The sequence below is a fragment of the Heptranchias perlo genome, chromosome 2, assembly GCF_035084215.1.
Source record: "Heptranchias perlo isolate sHepPer1 chromosome 2, sHepPer1.hap1, whole genome shotgun sequence".
NCBI classification, from domain to species: Eukaryota; Metazoa; Chordata; class Chondrichthyes; order Hexanchiformes; family Hexanchidae; genus Heptranchias; species Heptranchias perlo.
In genome coordinates, this window is record NC_090326.1 from 167,145,745 (window position 1) to 167,167,354 (window position 21,610).

The window sequence follows — 21,610 nt, forward strand, 5'->3', positions numbered from 1 at the left end:
AAAATTTAATGTAGCACCGGTACAGGATCTGCAACAGTCATGTCTCACTAAAGCAGATTATTGCTTGGTGCAGATTGCTAACTAACTGGAATCAACATGGAAGCAGCAGAGCTCTGAAACCCATGGAAATACCTCCACACAATCTGTCCCTTCACCTTAACTGCATTCCCAACCGAACTTAAAACTACATCTGTCGCTTTAAAAATGAAGTTTGTGGACTATTCAGTTGTTTTACCATATAACATCCAGGCTTCGACAATCAGCTGATTTTTTTCCCGTCTCCCTACTCCAGGAACGCTGAGACCAATTGTAGCAAACCAATTGCTCGCCTGTCTGAGATTAGGTAACTCAGCATAAACTGGGAACCAACAAAAAATTCAATGGCCAGTATTGTACTTTTCCCGTGGCAATATCCACCCCTCCTAAAGGCATCGACTCTCCTCCAAGTTCCTTGGGCAGAGCTCATCCTTCAGTAGCTCACCCATGTGGACCTTAACGATGACCATTAGCAAGCTGTTCAACCATGTGGGCATCACAGCCTTGTCCAATCCTGGCCTCACCTGACATCCACACATGAGAATTTTTAACATGGACTGGAGCCAACTATAGCGCTGCCAGTCCGAATAAGGTCAGCTAACTCAGCATCAACCAGCGATCAAACCTGGGGAATCTGGTCAGAGTGACTAAGCTACTTTTTGAATAAATTCACTGAGTCATTGTGGGAGTGCCTGTGCATGTTTTTTTTTAAATTAAGAAACTCAGTGGCAGGGCCAAGCCCCATTGTGCAGGACAAGGTTGAAAAGAATAGGAGAGGTCAATCATGAAGAGGAGTTCCAGTTTTGAGTATGAGTAGGAGACTGTGCGATGAGTCTTGATTTCAACACAGTGAAGATGCAGGGAAGAGAGAGAGTGTTGAGCGGCTTTTTTTTTTAAAAAGAGCTTAGGAGAAACAAGAGGAAAGCTCTGACCATAGTAGCATCCATAAGATAATGAAGACAGACAGAGAGAGGTTAGAGCGGGATTGTAAGTCAGATTACAAGCTTTTTATCGTCAAACTATCCAGCCGATACTAGGAGGCTAGCTACAGTCCATTACCTGTAGAACGGAGAGTGCACCATTCTTTCCATATCCTGAACACACAACTATCTCCAAGTCTGGTTCTGGATTATTCTGAAACTAAAATGAAGTGCAAGGTTAAACAGAGTGCAATTGAAACAGAATGCAAAAATCACCTACGTATCACTTGAGTTAAGAAATACTTATAGCGCTTCTATCAAATTGCAATTTACAGAATAGGCGTGGATTGTTCCAGTCCACATTCTGTTGTTGCCACCATGCTCCCCACATTAGGTAAGAGTGTGGAGGGGTGGGAGAGGGACTGTGGACTGGACTGGTAAGTGCCAGAAGCTGCAGTTAGTGCTGCTCCACAACAGTCCCAGACAGGAGCGACTTTCTCTTCCATTTCCACCTGCCGGAGACGGAGTATGAGATCACCGTGCAGTCCCCCATTTAAGAGTTTGAACAACACAAAGTAAAAGGCAGCCAAGTGTTAATGTCTGTCAACTGTAGGACTTCAGCTTTGAACTGTCTGTCTGTGCTGGGAGCCCCAAGGCTTTAGCTCTAGAAGTAGTCACTCACACTTTACTATTTCACAATGAGCTGGGAAGCCTAGCTTCATCTTGTACCAGAGACCTAGCTCCAAAGCAAACAGTGGGGCTAGACCAGCAACCACAAACCAACAGCATCAGAACAGTCACTTGGGACACTCTCAAGCTTGCATGGATTTGCACTCATTTTTATTAATCTGACCCTGCAAAGGTGAGAGGTTCCAGGTACTCGCTCCATCCCATTTTCTTTTGGTCTATAAAACTCTCGGCCTGGCTCCCTTTCTCAGTTCTAGCAAAGGGTCTCTATGCAATATGTCAAACCGTCCTTTCCTTCACCACCCCCCTCCCTCAGATACTGTTGGACCTGCTGCATGTTTACTTTTCTTCTCAGCAACAGGTTCACACTCACCTCTTCGGAAAGGAAAGCAGGTTCTCCCATTGAAGCATTTACACAAGGACCAATATTCAATATACTGTCGCAGACCTGCAGAAAGACAGGAGGGACATCATTCAGACAGTGCAGGCAGCTTGAACCCTGGGGTCGTTTCTAAACACAATCAATCAAAACCAGCTTTTTGTGGTTCAAGATTCTGGGTGTAAGCCCACAAAGGGACTTGAGCATGTAATCTAGGCTAGCAGTGCCATACTGAGGTTACTCTGAAAGTAATTCAATGTATGTGAAGAGCTTTTAAATGTTTGACAGACATGATGAGGCGTTGTATAACTGTACTGGTCTCTCTTTTTACACCAATTGGCACAAATGTATTTATGGGTAAACTTGACAAATGACAACACTTTCACATCCTCAGTAATTTGCAAATAGCTGTTTGTTACTGAACATATGAAAACACATAAAAAGGTGAGGAAGGCCCTCGGGTCCATCAATGCTCACCCTATCCATTACCTGGTCCGACCTTGTACACCACACTTCCCAAACAACTACAAATGCTAACCCTCTGGGGTGGCAATAAGCCAGTGGCTAATTTCAGGAATAACTGGACAATCTTCACCTCCTCCCCCAATTCACTAAGGTAATCAAGCAAGCTCCAGGATACCACAGTTATGACAGAAAGACAGATTATTATCTCAATGGTGATAGATTGGGAAAAGGGGAGGTGCACTGAGACCTGGGTGTCCTTGTACACCAGTCGCTGAAAGCGAGCATTCAGGTGCAGCAAGCAGTTAGGAAGGCGAATGGTATGTTGGCCTTCATTGCAAGAAGATTTGAGTACAGGAACAGGGACGTATTACTGCAGTTATACAGGGCCTTGGTGAGACCACATCTGGAGTATTGTGTGCAATTTTGGTCTCCTTATCTGAGGAAGGATGTCCTTGCCATGGAGGGAGTGCAACAAAGATTTATCAGACTGATTCCTGGGATGGCAGGACTGACGTATGAGGGGAGATTGGGTCGACTAGGCCTATATTCACTAGAGTTTAGAAGAATGAGAGGTGATCTCATCGAAACATATAAAATTCTAACAGGACTAGACAGACTAGATGCAGGGAGGATGTTCCCGATGGCTGGGGAATCCAGAACCAGGGGTCACAGTCTCAGGATACAGGGTATGCCATTTAGAACAGAGATGAGGAGAAATTTCTTCACTCAGAGGGTGGTGAACCTGTGGAATTCTCTACCACAGAAGGCAGTGGAGGCCAAGTCATTAAATATATTCAAGAAGATAGATATATTTCTTAATGCTAAAGGGATCAAGGGATATGGGGAAGAAAATCAGGAACAGGGTACTGAGTTAGATGATCAGTCGTGATCACTTTGAATGGCGGAGCAGGCCCGAAGGGCCGAACGGCCTATTCTTGCTCTCATTTTCTACGATGCATCACTAGACAAACTAGTCCACTCCACAATCCCTATGTCCCAATTTCCTTAAGAACACAGAATTATAAAGGAGAAAAAACTATCTCCACCATTGGGCCAGTCCCAAAGGTCACAGATTTCTGAACTGCCAACCTACCTCTGCCCCTCAATAGATCCATCTGCCATAAAATGTATCCATCACCCTCTCAATAGTTACGCCTCTCTGGCTTGGGTTACTCGAAATGTTTCCCACCCTCTTCATGAAAAATTATACCTAACAGGTATATTCACCTTTCCTTGAATCCATGGGCTTGAGCTCATTTTTACTTTTTTCATCACCGCTGAACACGGTGCTGATGGCTTAAGGGTGATTTCGACTAAAACCCCCAAATCCCTCTCCTGCATCATTCCCTGTAGACTGTTCATTTACTTTGTATTTCCACTGTTCGTTTCTCTTCCTTTATGACTTTGCCAGGATTCAAACTTCATTTTCTGCCTCAGAATATCACAAAATGCATCTACTTCCAGTGACAGAAAAGTGATCCTGCATCAAAAAAACCTGAGGTTTATATCTCCCCCTCCCTGCTCACCCCAGTGAAAATTATGCAATTAGAATAACTTGGCATGTGGGAGCGCTCTGCTCCAGATTTACATGTTGAATCATAGATATAACTATACAGTTTCATTATGTCACATTAATTCATATAAATGAGATGACAACTTTGTACTGTGAAAGTTGTGAAGGGTTTCAGTACCCTATCGGTTAGCTGTGACACCCAGCAAATCGGATCCTACCTCAAAGGAATAGGTGGCCAGCTGAGTGCCTGACTGGGCCTCGTTCCCATATACTTCAATCTCATCCATGTCATCCAGTAAAGCGACATCACCAGCTGGAATGTAAAAAAAGAATAACCAGCGAGTTCTTTATCTATAAAATGTGTTTACTCTCTTTTCCTACAGCTCTTTCCCCCACCCTGCTCCTGGACAAGTGTCATTGCCCAGCAGAGTGTGTGAGCAGACAGCATTCTAACTGATTGTTGGAACGTGTCAAAGAGGACAGCGTTGGGGGGGGGGGGGGGGGGGGGTGGAGAAAGAGCGGGAATCCTCCTCCTTCATATCTCCCCATCCTTCTCTGCCTTCGGTGGGAGGGGAATGGAAAAAGAGGCGGGTACCATGAGGGACTGCAGGCTTCCACCATCAAATCATGTATCCTGAAATCAAACAATACCGTGCCATTTGATTTAATTACATGAACATCGAGCTTAAATCACTGCATGTAGCGCTGCTTGTGTAGATTACATCGCAGTGCAATGGGACACACCATGGGATAACTCGTGACGTGCAAGTGAAAATGGCCGAGGGACCGAGGCGATACTCACCGATCCAGCCCGCCGATAAATCCAAGCGCTTCTTTTTATTGGGTGGTTCTTCCTGCAGAACAAAACAAATCCAACCAATCAGGGTCAAGTTAATTTCTGGGTTATTGCAGTCTGGAAGTTAAACTCATTAATCCTGATTTTCCACATGGCCTGTCTCAACTATTGCCCAAAATCTCCGCTCCCACTGTGCGCCTCTTCCACACCTGCTGTTCTTTCTCCCTCCCCTAATTTTCTGCCCAGAGAGCACTGACTCTTGTTGGGGGCACAAGGTCCTGGCCATTCTTCTATGTAAACCTGGACATGGGAGTATCAGCAGGATATTCAACCAAGGAGAGTATCGAAGCCGAGCTCAATCAGTCCTCACCTGACATACATATATAAATCCAACCACGGCAAGGTGAAAAACTGAAATCTGGTCATTTGTGAACTAGCACCAGAAAAAGAAAATGACCACGGAAGATGTTATTGTTGTACAAAACACAACTGGTTCACTAATAGCCTTTAGGGAGGCGAAGCTGCCACCCCTACACGTAACTCCAGTCCCCACTATATGGTTGACTCTTATTGCCCTCTGAAGTGATCTAGTAAACTACTCGGGTATAAAACAATTGATGTAAGTTTAAGGCAGCCCATCACCACCTTCTCAGGGTATGGGCAATAAATGCCAGTGTCGCCCACATACGGAGAACAAAAATAAAAGCTGGGGATCCTCCATTTTAATCTCGCCACTTTAACCAAGTTTCACTTTTAATCTGGCGGTAATATGGAAGAGCTGTGCAACACAGCTACCTGCTCCACTGTCAAAGCTGTTCCAGTACAGCATTGACATGGCATCTACACAACAAGATTGCCCAGGTATGTTCTATCCACAAAGGAAAACGGGACCAATCAAACCCAGGCAAATACTGCCCTTTCAGCCTCCGCTACATCATCGTGGCTGTGGTTGACTGGGGAACCACATTAAAAGGTATGACAGTGGACAGACAATGGCTAGCATTTAAAGAATGAATACATAATTTGCAACAAATATATATTCCTTTAAGGCACAAAAACTCAACAGGAAAAGTGGTCCAACCGTGGCTAACAAGAGAAATTAAAGATAGTATTAAATCAAAGAAAGAGGCATATAAAGTTGCCAGAAAAAGCAGTAAGCCTGGGGATTGGGAGCATTTTAGAATTCAGCAAAGGAGGACCAAGAAATTGATAAAGAAAGGGAAAATAGAATGAGGGTAAACTAGCGAGAAACATAAAAACGGACTGTAAAAGCTTCCATAGGTATGTAAAAAGGAAAAGACTGGCAAAGGCACATGTGGGTCCCTTACAGATAGAGACGGGAGAATTTATAATGGGGAATAAGGAAATGGCAGAGAAATTAAACAAATACTTTGTGTCTGTCTTCACGGAAGAAGACACAAAAAACCTTCCAATAATATTAGAGGACCAAAGGCCTGGCGAGAATGAGGAACTGAAAGAAATTAGTATTAGCAAAAAAATACTAGAGAAATTAATGGGACTGAAAGTCGATAAATCCCAAGGACCTGATGATCTACATCCCAGGGTTTTGAAAGAGGTGGCTATAGAGAGAGTGGATGAATTGGTTGTCATCTTCCAAAATTCTATAGATTCTGGAACGGTCCCTGAAGATTGGAGGGTGGCAAATGTAACCCCACTATTTAAGAAAGGAGGGAGAGAGAAAACAGGGAACGACAGACCTGTTAGCCTGACATCAGTAGTAGGGAAAATTCTAGAATCTAATATAAAGGATGTGATAACAGGACACTTAGAAATTAATAGGATTTGGCAGAATCAACATGGAATTATGAAAGGGAAATCATGTTTGACAAACCTATTGGAGTTCTTTGAGAATGTAACTAGTAGAATAGATAAGGATGAACTCAGTGGATGTGGTGTATTTGGATTTTCAGAAGGCTTTCGATAAAGTCCCAAACAGGAATATACTGGCATGGATCGAGAATTGGTTAACAGACAGAAAACAGAGAGTAGGAATAAACGAGCCTTTGTCAGGTTGGCAGACTGTGACTAGTGGGCACCGCAGGGATCGGTGCTTGGACCCCAGCTATTCACAATCTATATCAATGATTTGGATGTAATATTTCCAAGTTTGCTGATGACCCAAAATTGGGTGGGAATGTGAGTTGTGAGGAAGATGCAAAGATGCTTCAAGGGGCAAGAACATGGCAGATGGAATATAATGTAGAAAAATGTGAAGTTATCCACTTTGGTAGGAAAAACCGAAATGCAGAGTATTTTTTAAATGGTAAGAGATTGGGAAATGTTGATATTCAAAGGGACCTGGGTGTCCTTGTACATGAGTCACTGAAAGGTGAAAGGTGCAGCAAGCAATTAGGAAGGCAAATGGTATGTTGGCTTTTATTACAAGAGGATTTGAGTACAGGAGTAACGATGTCTTACTGCAATTATACAGGGTCTTGGTGAGACCACACCTGGAAATTTGTGTACAATTTAGTCTCCTTACCTAAGAAAGGATATATCTGTCATAGAGGGAGTGCAACAAAGGTTCACCAGACTGATTCCTGGGATGGCGGGATTGTCATATGAGGAGAGATTGAGTAGACTAGGCCTGTATTCTCCAGAGTTTAGAAGAATGAGGTGTGATCTCATTGAAACATACAAAATTCTTACAGGGCTCAACAAGGTAGATGCAAGGCGGATGTTTCCCCTGGCTGGGGAATCTAGAACCAGGGGTCACAGTCTCAGAATAAAGGGTAGGCCATTTAGGACTGAGATGAGAAGAAATGTCTTCACTCAGAGGGTGGTGAATCTTTGGAATTCTCTATCCCAGAGGGTGTGGTGGCTCAGTCATTGAGTACATTCAAAACAAAGATTGACAGATTTCTAGATATTAAAGGCATCAAGGGATAGGGGAATGGCGCAGGAAAATGGCATTGAGGTAGATGATCAGCCATGATCTTGTTGAATGGCGGATCGAGGGGTCGGATGGACTACTCCTGCTCCTATTTCTTAAATTCTTATGTTCTTTTCAGTAAAGTGATGGAAGAGTCATTAAAATGTCATCAAGTAACATCTACTCCCAATAAAACCTGCTCAGTTCGGCTTTTGTCAGAACCATTCCAGGCCTCATCATAGCCTTGATCCAGACATGGATGCTGAATGCCAGAAGAGACGAGAGTACCTGTCCTCAACATCAAGGCAGCATGGCACCAAGAAGCCCTAGCAAAACTGAAGTCAAAGAGGATCAGAGGCAAAACCCTCCAGTGGCTGGAGTCTTGCATAACGCAAAGAAAGATGGCTGTGGTTGTCGAGGCCAGTCGTTGCAGCCTCATGGATGCATCCTCAGCCCAACCATGAGGCAACATGAGGAAAAACTTTTTTACGCAGCGAGTGGTTATGATCTGGAATGCACTGTGTGAAAGGGTGGTGGAGGTAGATTCAATCGTGGCTTTCAAAAGGGAATTGGATAAATACTTGGAGAAAAAATTTGCAGGGCTACGGAGAAAGAGCAGAGGAGTGGGACTAGCTGGATTGCTCTTGCAGAGCGCCAGCATGGGCTTGATGGGCCAAATGGCCTCCTTCTGTGCTGTAACCATCCTATGATTCTTCAGCTGCTTCAATGATCTTTCCTCCATCATAAAGTCAGGAGTGAGACTTTTCACAACAATTCCACAGTGTTCATCTCCATTCACAACTCCTCTGATAATGAAGCAGCTCATACTGGCCTTAAAAAGAACCTGGATAATATTCAGGCTTGGGCTGACAAGTGGCAGGTAACATTAGCACCAGATAAGTGCCAGGTATTGATCACCTCAAACAAGATAAAGCCCAGCCATCTCCCCATGACCTTCAACAGCACCATCGTCAAGGCCCCCACAATCAACAACCAAGGGGTCACCATTGACCAGGAAGTTTGGCTGGATCAGCCACATTAATGCCGTAGCTATAAGAGCAGGGTACGCTGATGAACGATTCACCTCCTGGCTCCCTCGGAGCCTCTCTGCTATCTACAAGGGTCAAGTCAGGTGAGTGATGAAATATTTAATAATTGGATACAAGCATGCAGAAACAATGCTCAAGAAACCGGACACCATCGCAGACAGAGCAGTTTGCTTGATCGATGCCCATGCCATTGGTCTCAATATACACCACCTCCAACACCAGCATACTGTGGCTCCATATCCCAAAAATAAATTTCAAAAATCCATCAGTTCTGACAGTTCCCTTCAATTTCTCAAAGGGCTCATATATGCTGAGTTTTCTCTGAATGGGAGACTAGTGGAGCCCTCAAATCACTAGATAAACTCACTAACTAGTTGCCTAACGAGCATACTTAACTTTATACAGCAATAATTACTAGGACCATTAAACTTTGCCGTTATGTGTGAGATTGTAGCAGAGTTCTTTTTTAAACATGAATTCAGACGTGGAATTCTTCCTGTTGATTATTTTAGTAAGTCAGAGTGAATACAAAGTGGAAAATCCTGTTTTGTACTCATATCAACATTCTCCACCTGAATTCTTGACTGGAGGAATTTTGTCCCCATTTAGAAGCAAGTACTTTCACTTGGAGAACTATTTTCCCTTTGACATACCTTGATGGAAAACATGGTCAGCACCTGACAGCAGTTACAATCTGCCGTAGATGCTTTCCGCTCAAAAGGCAGAATCATGTTTTTAATACCTGTTTCTCCCGATCCTTTCCAACATCCATTGGAGCTTCCTGCAGTTTCTCCGTGTATCTGAGCAACAGGGAATTCCCCAAACGTGATCCGAGGAACAGGTAGCCCGGCTCCAGCGTGGTCATCTGTGAACACAGACAGATCATATTAATCCAGTCTTAACAACTTTTTGGTGAGGGCCACAATCCCATGTCTTGATAAAGTCTCAGGATTGGTGAAACATGCTGCACAGAGAGTTATGGGATGTAGGAATGTACCTATGATTTCTCTCAGGATGAACTCCTCAGTTCAATCATGCTGCTGTAGTTAAATGGAGGTTGGGCTATCCTGCACAGGTGCGGACAAGAAAACTGTTGGCCCAATGATTAAGTTCTACCAGATAATTCTATTTGAATAGGGGGTGTATGGAAGCTGGGATAACTTGGCCTAATAGTGTTCAAGAATAGAGGGGGAACAGCACTGCATCCCACGTCAGTCAGGTGACGAAAGGAGTCCCAAAGGACAAAAGGGCCAGGAGAAAAAGGGAGGTGGGCTGAAAATGACCCTCTCTCCATTCATAGGAACAGGAGTAGGCCATTCAGCCCCTTGAGCCTGTTCCGCCATTTAATTAAATCATGACTGAACTGCTCCTCAACTCCATTTGACAGTCTTTGCTCCATATCCCTTGATACCCTTATCCAACAAAAATCTATCGATCTCAGTCTTGAAAGCACCAATTGACTCCCAGCATCCTCAGCCTTTGGGGTAGGGAGTTCCAAATTTCCACTAACCCTGTGTGTGAAAACTGCTTCCTGATTTCACTCCTGAATAGCTTAGCTGTAATTTTATTATATCCCCTCGATTCTCCCACCAGAGGAAATAGTTTCTCCGTATCTACCCTATCAAATCCTTTTAACGTTTTAAACAACTCGATCAGATCACCCCCTCAATCCGGTAAACCTAAGGGAATACAAGCCAAGTTTATCCCGATTATGAATATCACTGAAATAACTCTTCAACTAGTACTGTAGGATTTCTACACCAGATCTCACACACACAAGTATAGACAGATCAGGGAGCAGTTTGATGAGTCAGAAATACACGTGGGGTCAGGATATTAAGAGTGTCAAAGTATTCAGCAGGGTGAAAGCATGGAGACACCCATCCTCCATTCCTTCCTACTCAAGCCAATTCTGGATGCAGGATTCTGGACGATGAAAAGAGTGGTTACAAAACACTAATTCAGTGACACTTATTTACAGACACAAAAGAAAACCACAGAGACTAAATCTAAGTGTTAAAACTTACACACGTTGTAAGAACGCTGGCTGCTGCCTTGTCAAAGTGGAATGCACGGACACTCCTCATTCCATCCGTTATCAGGGTTAACACATAGCTGCAGGGATCAAACAGTGAGATCCAGTTAGATGCAGTAAGTCAGGACAGACAAGTCGTGCTCATAACCTGGTCTACAACTGGAAGATTGACACAGAAAACTGGATATTGGGTTTTCATAGTATCATAGTAGGTACAGCAGAGGAAGAGGCCATTCTGCCCATCGGGCCTGTGCCGGCTCTTTGAAAGAGCAATCCAATTAGTCCCATTCTCCTGCTCTTTCCCCGTAACCCTGTAATTTTTTCCCCCTCAAGTATTTACCAATTCCCTTTTGAAAGTTACTAATGAATTTGCTTCCACCACCCTTTCAGGCAGTGCATTCCAGATCATTACAACTCACTGCATAAAAAAATGTTTCCTCATGTCGCCTCTGGCTCTTTTGCTGATCACCTTAAATCTGTGTCCTCTGGTTACCGACGCTTCTGCCACTGGAAACAGTTTCTGTTGAGTGGAATGGGCCTGTACTCTCTGGAGTTTAGAAGAATGAGAGGTGATCTCATTGAGACATCTAAGATTCTGAGAGAGCTGAACAGGGTAGATGCTGAGAGAATATTTCCCCTGGCTGGAGACTCTAGAAATAGGAGGCACAGTCTCAGGATAAGAGGTTGGCCATATAGGACTGAGATGAGGAGGAATTTCTTCACTCAGCGGGTTGTAAATCTTTGGAATTCTCTACTCCAGAGGGCTGTGGATGCTCAGTTGTTGCGTATATTCAAGACTGAGATCGATAGATTTTTAGACTCCAAGGGAATCGAGAGATATGGGGATCGGGCAGGAAAGTGAAGTTGAGGTTGGAGATCAGCCATGATCTTATTGAATGGCGGAGCAGGCTCGAGGGGCTGTATGGCCTATTTCTTATGTTTTTGTGTTAACCTGAGTGAATGATAGTTAATCAGATTTTAGAACGTGTCACTAACAGAAAATTGACAATCCTAAATAAGAACATAAGAAATAGGAGCAGGAGTAGGCCAATCGGCCCCTCGAGCCTGCTCCGCCATTCAATAAGATCATGGCTGATCTGATCCTAACCTCAAATCTAAATTCATGTCCAATTTCCTGCCCGCTCCCCGTAACCCCTAATTCCCTTTACTTCTAGGAAACTGTCTATTTCTGTTTTAAATTTATTTAATGATGTAGCTTCCACAGCTTCCTGGGGCAGCAAATTCCACAGACCTACTACCCTCTGAGTGAAGAAGTTTCTCCTCATCTCAGTTTTGAAAGAGCAGCCCCTTATTCTAAGATTATGCTCCCTAGTTCTAGTTTCACCCATCCTTGGGAACATCCTTACCACATCGACCCGATCAAGCCCCTTCACAATCTTATATGTTTCAATAAGATCGCCTCTCATTCTTCTGAACTCCAATGAGTAGAGTCCCAATCTACTCAACCTCTCCTCATATGTCCGCCCCCTCATCCCCGGGATTAACCGAGTGAACCTTCTTTGTACTGCCTCGAGAGCAAGTATGTCTTTTCTTAAGTATGGAGACCAAAACTGTATGCAGTATTCCAGGTGCGGTCTCACCAATACCTTATATAACTGCAGCAATACCTCCGTTTTTATATTCTATCCCCCGAGCAATAAAAGCCAACATTCCATTGGCCTTCTTGATCACCTGCTGCACCTGCATACTAACTTTTTGATTTTCTTGCACCAGGACCCCCAGATCCCTTTGTACTGCAGTACTTTCCAGTTTCTCGCCATTGAGATAATAACTTGCTCTCTGATTTTTCCTGCCAAAGTGCATAACCTCACATTTTCCAATATTGTATTGTATCTGTCAAATCTCCGCCCACTCACCCAGCCTGTCTATATCCCCTTGTAGGTTTTTTATGTCCTCCTCACTCTCTACTTTCCCTCCCATCTTTGTATCATCTGCAAACTTTGATATGTTACACTCAGTCCCCTCCTCCAAATCGTTAATATAGATTGTAAAGAGTTGGGGACCCAGCACCGACCCCTGCGGAACACCACTGGCTACTGGTTGCCAGTCCGAGAATGAACCATTTATCCCAACTCTCTGCTTCCTGTTAGATAACCAATCCTCCACCCATGCCAGAATATTACCCCCAATCCAGTGATTCTTCATCTTGAGCAATAATCTTTTATGTGGCACCTTGTCGAATGCCTTCTGGAAGTCTAAATACACTATGTCCACTGGTTCCCCTTTATCCACCCTGTATGTTATGTCCTCAAAGAATTCAAGCAAATTTGTCAGACATGACTCCCCCTTCGTAAAGCCATGCTGACTTTGATTATGTTTATCCAAATGTTCCGCTACTGTCTCCTTAATAATAGACTCCAAAATTTTACCCACCACAGATGTTAGGCTAACTGGTCTATAATTTCCAGCCTTCTGCCTACTACCCTTTTTAAATAATGGTGTTACATTAGCAGTTTTCCAATCTGCCGGGACCTTTGCCGAGTCCAGAGAATTTTGGAAAATTATTACCAAAGCATCCACAATCCCTACTGCCACTTCCCTCAAGACCCTGGGATGTAAGCCATCAGGTCCAGGGGAGTTATCCGCCTTGAGTCCCATTAATTTACTGAGTACCAATTCCTTAGTGATTTTAATCGTATTTAGCTCCTCCCCCCCCTAGAGCCCCCCGTTTGTCCACTGTTGGGATATTCTTAGTGTCCTCTACCGTAAAGACTGAAACAAAATATTTGTTCAGCATTTTTGCCATCTCCATGTTTCCCACCATTAATTTCCCGGTCTCATCCTCTAAGGGACCTACGTTTGCCTTAGCCACCCTTTTTCTTTTTATATACCTATAGAAACTCTTGCTATCTGTTTTTATATTTTTTGCTAATTTATTTTCATAATCTATCTTCCCTTTCTTAATCAATCCTTTAGTTACTTTTTGCTGTCTTTTGAAGACTTCCCAATCTTCTATCCTCCCACTAAGTTTGGCTACCTTATATGTTCTTGTTTTTAGTCGGATACTGTCCTTAATTTCTTTACTTAGCCACGGATGGCTGTCAGTTCTTTTACACCCTTTTATCCTCAGTGGAATATATTCTCTTTGAAAGTTGTAAAATAACTCCTTAAATGAACACCACTGCTCATGTACCGTCTTACCCTTTAATCTATTTTCCCAGTCCACTTTAATCAATTCCGCTCTCATAAAGAAGTTAGGAGCTGCACAATTCAAGAGCGTCAAATGGGACAAGCAAATCAGATAGACTTCATCATGAGTGATTTTCCACTGAAACTCTGGTACGTCCCAATATTTCGCTGCCTGGAAGAGGGCAACTTAAAAAGAAAAAGACTTGCATTTATATAGCGTCTTTCACAACCTCAGGATGTCCCAAAGCGCTTTGCAGCCAATGAAGTATTTTTGAAGTTTAGTCACTGTTGTAATGTAAGAAATGTGGCAGCCAATTTGCACACAGCAAGATCCCACAACAGCAATGTGATAATAACCAAATAATCTGTTTTAGTGATGTTGATTGAGGGATAAATATTGGCCAGGACACTGGGGAGAACTCCCCTATTCTCCTTCGAATAGTGCCTGGGATCTTTTACATCTACCAGAGAGGGCAGACAGGGCCTCAGTTTAACGTCTCATACGAAAGACGGCACCTCCAACAGTGCGACACTCCCTCAGATCAACTTAACTGTTGATCGCCCACGGTAAACATTCCAGCAATGGCACGCACTACACAAATCAACTTCAAGGACACTTTTTTGACTCACTGCTTCAAGCTTTCCTCAGTGTCCGACTGGGTTTTAGACCCAATCATAATCCAAGGATAACTTGACAGAACATCAGGACATCTTGGAAGACTTTACAGGCAGTACTGGGGGCAGGAGTGAAGTGGAAACACAATTCTTCATGTGATCTTCAGTATTGCAAGAAACTTATCTAAAGTATACACAAACTGTGATATATCATGGATCGCATAACGCATACGACACAAGGCAGTAGCTCAGAGGTTATGGCGACACTATGGGAGCAAAGCTTGAGGGTCATCAATGTCACCTGAAACTGGAGATGCGTGGCATCCTCAAAACACACTCCAACCTATGCTACTCTTAATAATATGTATGGACAGACAGTGAAGAGCAAAAGTCTTTTATCTAGAAACGTAGCGGAAGAAATGAGGCTCGTTATGTAGAACACCTTCAAGGCTGAAGAGAAGACAAGGTAAATCACAAAGTGATGATTGGGCAACACCAAGTTTGGGTATTAAAGGCCTGAAAATTGTAGGAGGGAGGGAAGATGTTCTAGTTTCCAGTTTAAGAGTGATTATAAGAATGAGAGAGGGTAGATGGGAGAAGAGGGCAAGAGCGTGAAATAGGGTTTTAGAACTACCCTAATGAGTTTTACATCACCTCACATTACAGGGAAACAGCACACTCCGTGCATAACATAGAGATTGAAACAGACCGAGACCACAACTAACTTCAACATCCAATACTTACATTTCACCTCCCTTTAAGGAAATGACCATTTTATCGTAGGACACAAAGGCAGCCTGAGCACAATCCAGCATAATCTTCACCCCCTCCTGAATCCCTGTAGGAGACACACACACACAGCAATGGGTTTCTGATGCTTGATTCACCGCTGGCCTCCTTATAGATTGTGATGTCTGACATGTCCCAGTCACACGACCAATATCTGTCGCAGTTCCAATTATTAGTTCTGTATTATAATCCTGGTACGATCCATCACTCCTCATCCCACCCTAATTGATGATGTTGTGAAGTGGACTCTGATCTGGTCAGAACAATTTGCTATAGGCTTAAATTCAGAATGCACACATATTTAAGAAAGAAAAGAAAAAGGAAAGAACAGAAAAGAAAAAAAAGAACTTGCATTTATATAGCAGCTCTCACAACCTCAGGACGTCCCAAAGTGCTTCACAGCCAATAGAGTTCTGTAGTCGCTGTTGTAATGTAGAGAAACTCAGCAACCAATTTGCACACAGGAAGCTCCCATAAATAGCAATGAGATTACTGATCTAATCTGTGTTAGTGACGTTGTTTGAGGGATAAATGAAGGGCAAGACACCAGGAAAACTCCCCTGCTCTTCTTCAAGTATTGGCTTGGGATCTTCAAGTCCACCTGAGAAGGCAGACAATGCAGCACTCCCTCAGTACTGCACTGAAATTAGGTGCCCCGGACTGGGACCTGAACCCATAACCTTCTAACTCAAGAGGCAAGAGTTACTGAGCAAAATCTGATGAGACAGAGACCAAGACAAAGTCAAAATAGTACTACTATTAAATCAAAATGTTAGAGTTCAAACACTGACGGAAGGTATTTTCAATGCGCTTTCAATCTAGGTATTGTATGATTTTTATTTTAAACCGTGTCTCAGTGGAGATATTTGAAACTTTAATCTGTCCCCATATCCCTTACATTGGAAGCCCCTTTAGTCTCATGTGTACTCATCAATATTGAATATTTCCACCTTCGAAGTCTCCTAATCAACAACCTCAGAAACACTCCGTGCACTAATTTACAGGATTCCCAATGAATTGCTCACTAAGCTCCCCTAGTGGCTCAGAGCTATATGGACCAGGAAGGTCCCTGGTCTGATCTCTGTCCTGTACTGAGTTAGGATTAGTCGGGGGGGGGGGGGGGGGGGGGGAGAAACACAAATCAACAGGTGCTCCTGATTGCTAGCCAGTGACCCCTGCTGGAAGTGCATGTATATGGACATTGGGAAGAAAGGATTGGGCTCCACTGGAAGGCACCACCTCACGGCCTGGTCGAATATCCCGTCTTCATGGTCAAGATTACATAATACCACTTTGATGAGTTGTCAGAGGGTAACTATATTCCAGAAAGGAACCAACATCTTCAAGAGAGGAAAGGAGAGAGAAGACAGGAGGAGTGAAAATAAAGAATTATAGTTTTTTTTAATCCTATAGACCGATCTCTTCCTTTCCTTTACATAGAATTTCAATAGATCAAGCTCCTTTCCATCCATTCACAGATTAGGGATGAATGTGGGGACATACATGATTAAGTGAAGAGTGGGAATATGGTTCCACGTCCAATGACCCACCAGACTAGTGAAGAAAAACACTGGCTGCAAATTGACAACTTACGGAGTGGGAAGGACGTTGTGCCATTAGTCAGGCTGTTCAAGGACACTCCGTAGGGTGGGACACTCTGGTTGAGGTACAGCAGCGAGTTCACAGCAAATATGACCACGCCACCTGCAAAATGGAGGCAATCCAGATCACAAGGAAAGAAAATGGTCTACAAGGCACTGGCAGTCCACAATAAAGTCACACAAAAGAAGTACAAATGACACTCCAAAATGAAGAGTGATGGCAGCATTATATAGAACATCATGTTATGGAGAGAGAGCTCACCCTCACCACACACACAAGGGAGTGTTTTTTGGTCAGCCGGGTTCCCGGCACATGTAGAAACCCATCATTTGTTGCAGTTGGCCTGAGGTCCATTCTTGACCCAGAGATACTCTATGTTAACTTTCTGATCTGAGTCATGGATTAATAGGGGAGTACAGAGTGGCCAGAGTCACTCCCTTGCAGGACATGGGGATGGAGGAGGAACCTGAAAGAGCCACACACTCCACTCCCACATGTTCCTGTGCATTGTTATTTACATAGCGGAAACATCACAAGGCCTGACTGGAAGCGGGTTGCTTGCCCACCCCGAGCTGGGGAATGGTGCATGATACAAATCATGGCTAGGGAGGAGAACACAAAAGAAAATAGATAAGAACATAAGAAATAAGAAATAGGAGCAGGAGTAGGCCAATCAGCCCTTCGAGCCTGCTCCGCCATTCAATAAGATCATGGTTGATCTGATCCTAACCTCAAATCTAAATTCATGTCCAATTTCCTGCCCGCTCCCCGTAACCCCTAATTCCCTTTACTTCTGGGAAACTGTCTATTTCTGTTTTAAATTTATTTAATGATGTAGCTTCCACAGCTTCCTGGGGCAGCAAATTCCACAGACCTACCACCCTCTGAGTGAAGAAGTTTCCCCTCATCTCAGTTTTGAAGGAGCAGCCCCTTATTCTAAGATTATGCCCCCTCGTTCTAGTTTCACCCATCCTTGGGAACATTCTCACAGCATCCACCCGATCAAGCCCCTTCACAATCTTATATGTTTCAATAAGATCGCCTCTCATTCTTCTGAACTCCAATGAGTAGAGTCCCAATCTGATAGATAATATGACTTAAAAGTTTAATTCGCTCAAATGACAAGCTAAAGGGGAGAAATATTAACAACTCCTTGCTTAAACCTGTTCCTTATCCAGCCCTGGGGTCGATAAAACTGCAGCACATTCATAAGGTAACAAAGCACACTGTGGTGTACCTGGGAACTGAGTCAGTAAGTGCAGCCATTTGTCTAGAGATTACTTGGGAACTGATTGGTTTCACTTTGCCACTAGTTTTCTGTAGAGGCATACACCAGGAGTCAGGCTTCCTCACACATTCTCTAAGATGTTGCGCAAGTTTATTCTGAGGTTTACCAAAACATTCAGTAATCAGGCTATGTGTGGGGAGTTTTATTTGGACCCAAAATAGTGGAGGAGTGAATTGCTGACCATTGCAAGAGCCAAGGCCACTAGCATAGGACACCAGCAGGAATGAAACGAGTAGACAGTGCAAGATAAATTAGAAAGTATGGTCAGATGACACCAAGCTTGGTACATTGTATTACAAAACTCCGCACACACGCGCGAGCACACACGCGCACGCACACGCGCGCACACACGCGCGCGCGCACACACGCGCGCGCGCACACACACAATCTCGAGCATTCATTGACAGCTCCTCATCCATTCATTTGCTCACCTATGGGTTTTGGTACTGCCAGAGCTTGGGTGCAGTCGAATGGCAGGTTGCTCAGTGACCAGATGACAGGATGGACCTTCTGCATGATATTTAAAGAGATGGCAACAATACTGCAGGTGTCCTGGCGCACTGCTACACGACTGGAAACAGAAAGGGGAGAAATTTACAATAGAAAGCACACTCCTCTCACTATTTTTAAAACCTTTCACCAGAAGATACCAGTAACAGGGAACGAAAAATAAAATAATTTTAGCAGAACATCAAACCAAGGGTGTTTTACATGCAAACAAATTGGGTTGACAAGATTTTTCAATCTGACAATAGATGATTCTGGAGAGGGGGGAAATAGACTTTTTAAAAAATAAAGAGAAAGTGGTTCCCTTGACACTGAGGAATTAACTCAGCCAAACAGACTGGGAAAGACTCAGGTTCGATCTCTGGTCTGTGCTGAGTTAACGGATCTCAGCTGGGGCAGCAGATTGGGCCTACAATTCGTCTCATTGCCTCTGGTTAGCGACTGCCCCCTACCACCTCCCCACCAACCCGTTGGAAGCGGAGGCGCACGAACAAGATCGCGCTCCACTGTGATGCCATGCTCACTGTTGACGTTCCCACGTGAATAATTGACATTTGTGGCACCCGTGAAACTGTAGCCAACAATAAAGCGCGCACCGTCAGAGGAGAGGGGGAAAGAACACAAATTGAAATGTGGTGGCGCTGAGCTTAAACACAAGAACAGTTCTGATGAAGGATCTCGGCCCAAAACTTAGCCTGTCCTCTGTCGTTTCAGATGCCGACGGACAGGATGGTATTTCCAGCATCTTCTGGTTTTGTTTCAATTATATAATTGATCCTTTCTATAATGGTTTTATTTCAATTTCATCTATATAGGTAATGAATGGATTTCTATCATGGGTGCAGCAGCTAGGGATTCTATTTCTGCTCTTAGGCTGTCTACACCTAACGTGCATACCAACAATGTCACTGATTAGAATGGAACAGATACTGATGCAGCCCACTGCTGTGTAACTGCATTGATTATTAATGATGCTTCTCTCTGTTCACGTTTTGCAGACATATAAAAATCAATTGTCTCTGATGTAAAGCAAAGCGATTACCGATAATTTAATCTACTGAAAGGGCAGCGCTGCCAAGTGACATTTCAGCACGCTCAAAATCCTGGAGCTTTCGGCTGATTTATTTCCTTGAACAATATGAAACAAAGGGTGAAAAGTAGCTACTCATGAATTGTTTTTTTTTGCAGTATCGTACTGATGGTACAAGTCGAGGAGGTGGAAAAATACACACCCTACAGTCAAACCAAGCTTGCAAAGAAAAAAAAGAGCAGGATCTGTGGAGTCACAAAACGTGAAACGTTTCTAATTCTCCTCTGAAGGCTCAGTGGGCAAAATGACTGGAGTGGGGACACTACACGTAGCCTTGAGGCACTAGGCTTCGTAGGGGATCAAATTAGCCTCGTTTCTCCCCTTCAAACATAATTCAGGGGCAGCTAACACAACACCTGGTAACTGTGGGATTGAATCCACATGAATGTTTCCCAGGCTGCTTTCCAACTGAAAGTTAAAATAAAACTAGTCTCCAAACACAGAACCAGTAGCTTAGTGATACTGATTAGTACGATTAGCTGAGTTGGGACACTGTAAATAGGCTCAGGAAGGGATAAAATGATCCGGAGTTCAGGGAGGGTCGGGCTTGGCAGCGCTGCTCCCCGACGATAGTCGGGGTTCATACGTGCAGACTGGCCGTTTCAGGGAGGTAGTGGAGAGCTGCTGATGCCTGTGGAACCCTATCCCCCAAGTCAACGCCTTCATAAGATGAAGGAAGAAAACTAGAAAAAGGGAGTATTTTTTTAAATTCGTTCACGGGATGTGGGCGTCGCTGGCAAGGCCGGCATTTATTGCCCATCCCTAATTGCCCTCGAGAAGGTGGTGGTGAGCCGCCTTCTTGAACCGCTGCAGTCCGTGTGGTGACGGTTCTCCCACAATGCTGTTAGGAATACAAAACCTTCCCTGTATCCAGAAAGAAACACACTCAGCAAAAAGAACTTAACAGCATATCTCTTGGTTGTTGATACTGATGACTACACTTGTGTATGACGAGGTTATATTGGATTCAGTGTTGTAACTAGGCAAGTCCAATGAATTGTGATGCAGAACAATTTAGTTAAAACCCTCCCAGTCAGTCACTGTGACAACACAGATTTCTCATCTTAAATATATTCCCCATCCATTTAAGGTAATTGGTAAAAGAACCAACGGGGAAATGAGGAGATTTTTTTTTATATAAACGCAGCGAGTTGTAATGATCTGGAATTCACTGCCTGAAAGGGAAGTGGAAGCAGATTCAGTCGTAACTTTCAAAAGGGAATTGGATAAATACTTGAAAAGGAAAAATTTGCAGAGGTACAGGGAAAGAGCAGGGGGGTGGGACTAACTGGATAGGCCTTTCAAAGAGCCGGCACAGGCACGATAGGCCGAATGGCCTCCTTCTGTGCTGCATGATACTATGATTAAGGAAGTCAACTGCTAAATGAAATAAATCAGTGCCTGCTGATATGGCAAAACATTTGAGTGCAATCAATAATTAACAGTCGGGGTCTACAGTAAAATAAGCATTATGTCCTGCCTGTGTATAAAACACACCAGTTGGTTTGTAAGTTGCGTTTGATTTTAAAAATCTACATAGGCAGAACTACTTTTCCAGCAACAGGGGTGAGGGTTAGCAGCGATCTTCCATTTCATAGCAACACAGCACTGGAAAATACTGTACAGCCCAAAAACTACTGCCTGGTCCCAAAAACTAATATCTCTCAATGATCTGTAATTTCCATTTCTAGCTCCCACCTCCCACTCCTCATTATTCCCCCCTTCCCGTGATCTCCAATTCCCCAATCTCTATCCCATGTTGTTCTAATTTCCCCTTCAGTCCTTAACTCTTAGTG

The 21,610-nt window shown here is 43.7% G+C and overlaps 1 protein-coding gene across 1 annotated transcript in view; it reads right to left on the bottom strand.

The window, feature by feature from the left end:
* cpsf1 (cleavage and polyadenylation specific factor 1) overlaps positions 1 to 21,610 on the bottom strand; it is a 110,750-nt gene that overhangs the window by 65,757 nt on the left and 23,383 nt on the right. Inside the window, exons 8-16 of the mRNA XM_067968829.1 lie at positions 18,649 to 18,788; positions 16,921 to 17,031; positions 15,283 to 15,376; positions 10,766 to 10,853; positions 9,481 to 9,603; positions 4,803 to 4,854; positions 4,219 to 4,313; positions 2,017 to 2,091; positions 1,096 to 1,176 (exon numbers count right to left, since the gene is read on the bottom strand). Of these exons, the coding sequence (XP_067824930.1) occupies positions 1,096 to 1,176; positions 2,017 to 2,091; positions 4,219 to 4,313; positions 4,803 to 4,854; positions 9,481 to 9,603; positions 10,766 to 10,853; positions 15,283 to 15,376; positions 16,921 to 17,031; positions 18,649 to 18,788 (859 nt within the window). The remainder of the gene's footprint in view (positions 1 to 1,095; positions 1,177 to 2,016; positions 2,092 to 4,218; positions 4,314 to 4,802; positions 4,855 to 9,480; positions 9,604 to 10,765; positions 10,854 to 15,282; positions 15,377 to 16,920; positions 17,032 to 18,648; positions 18,789 to 21,610) is intronic.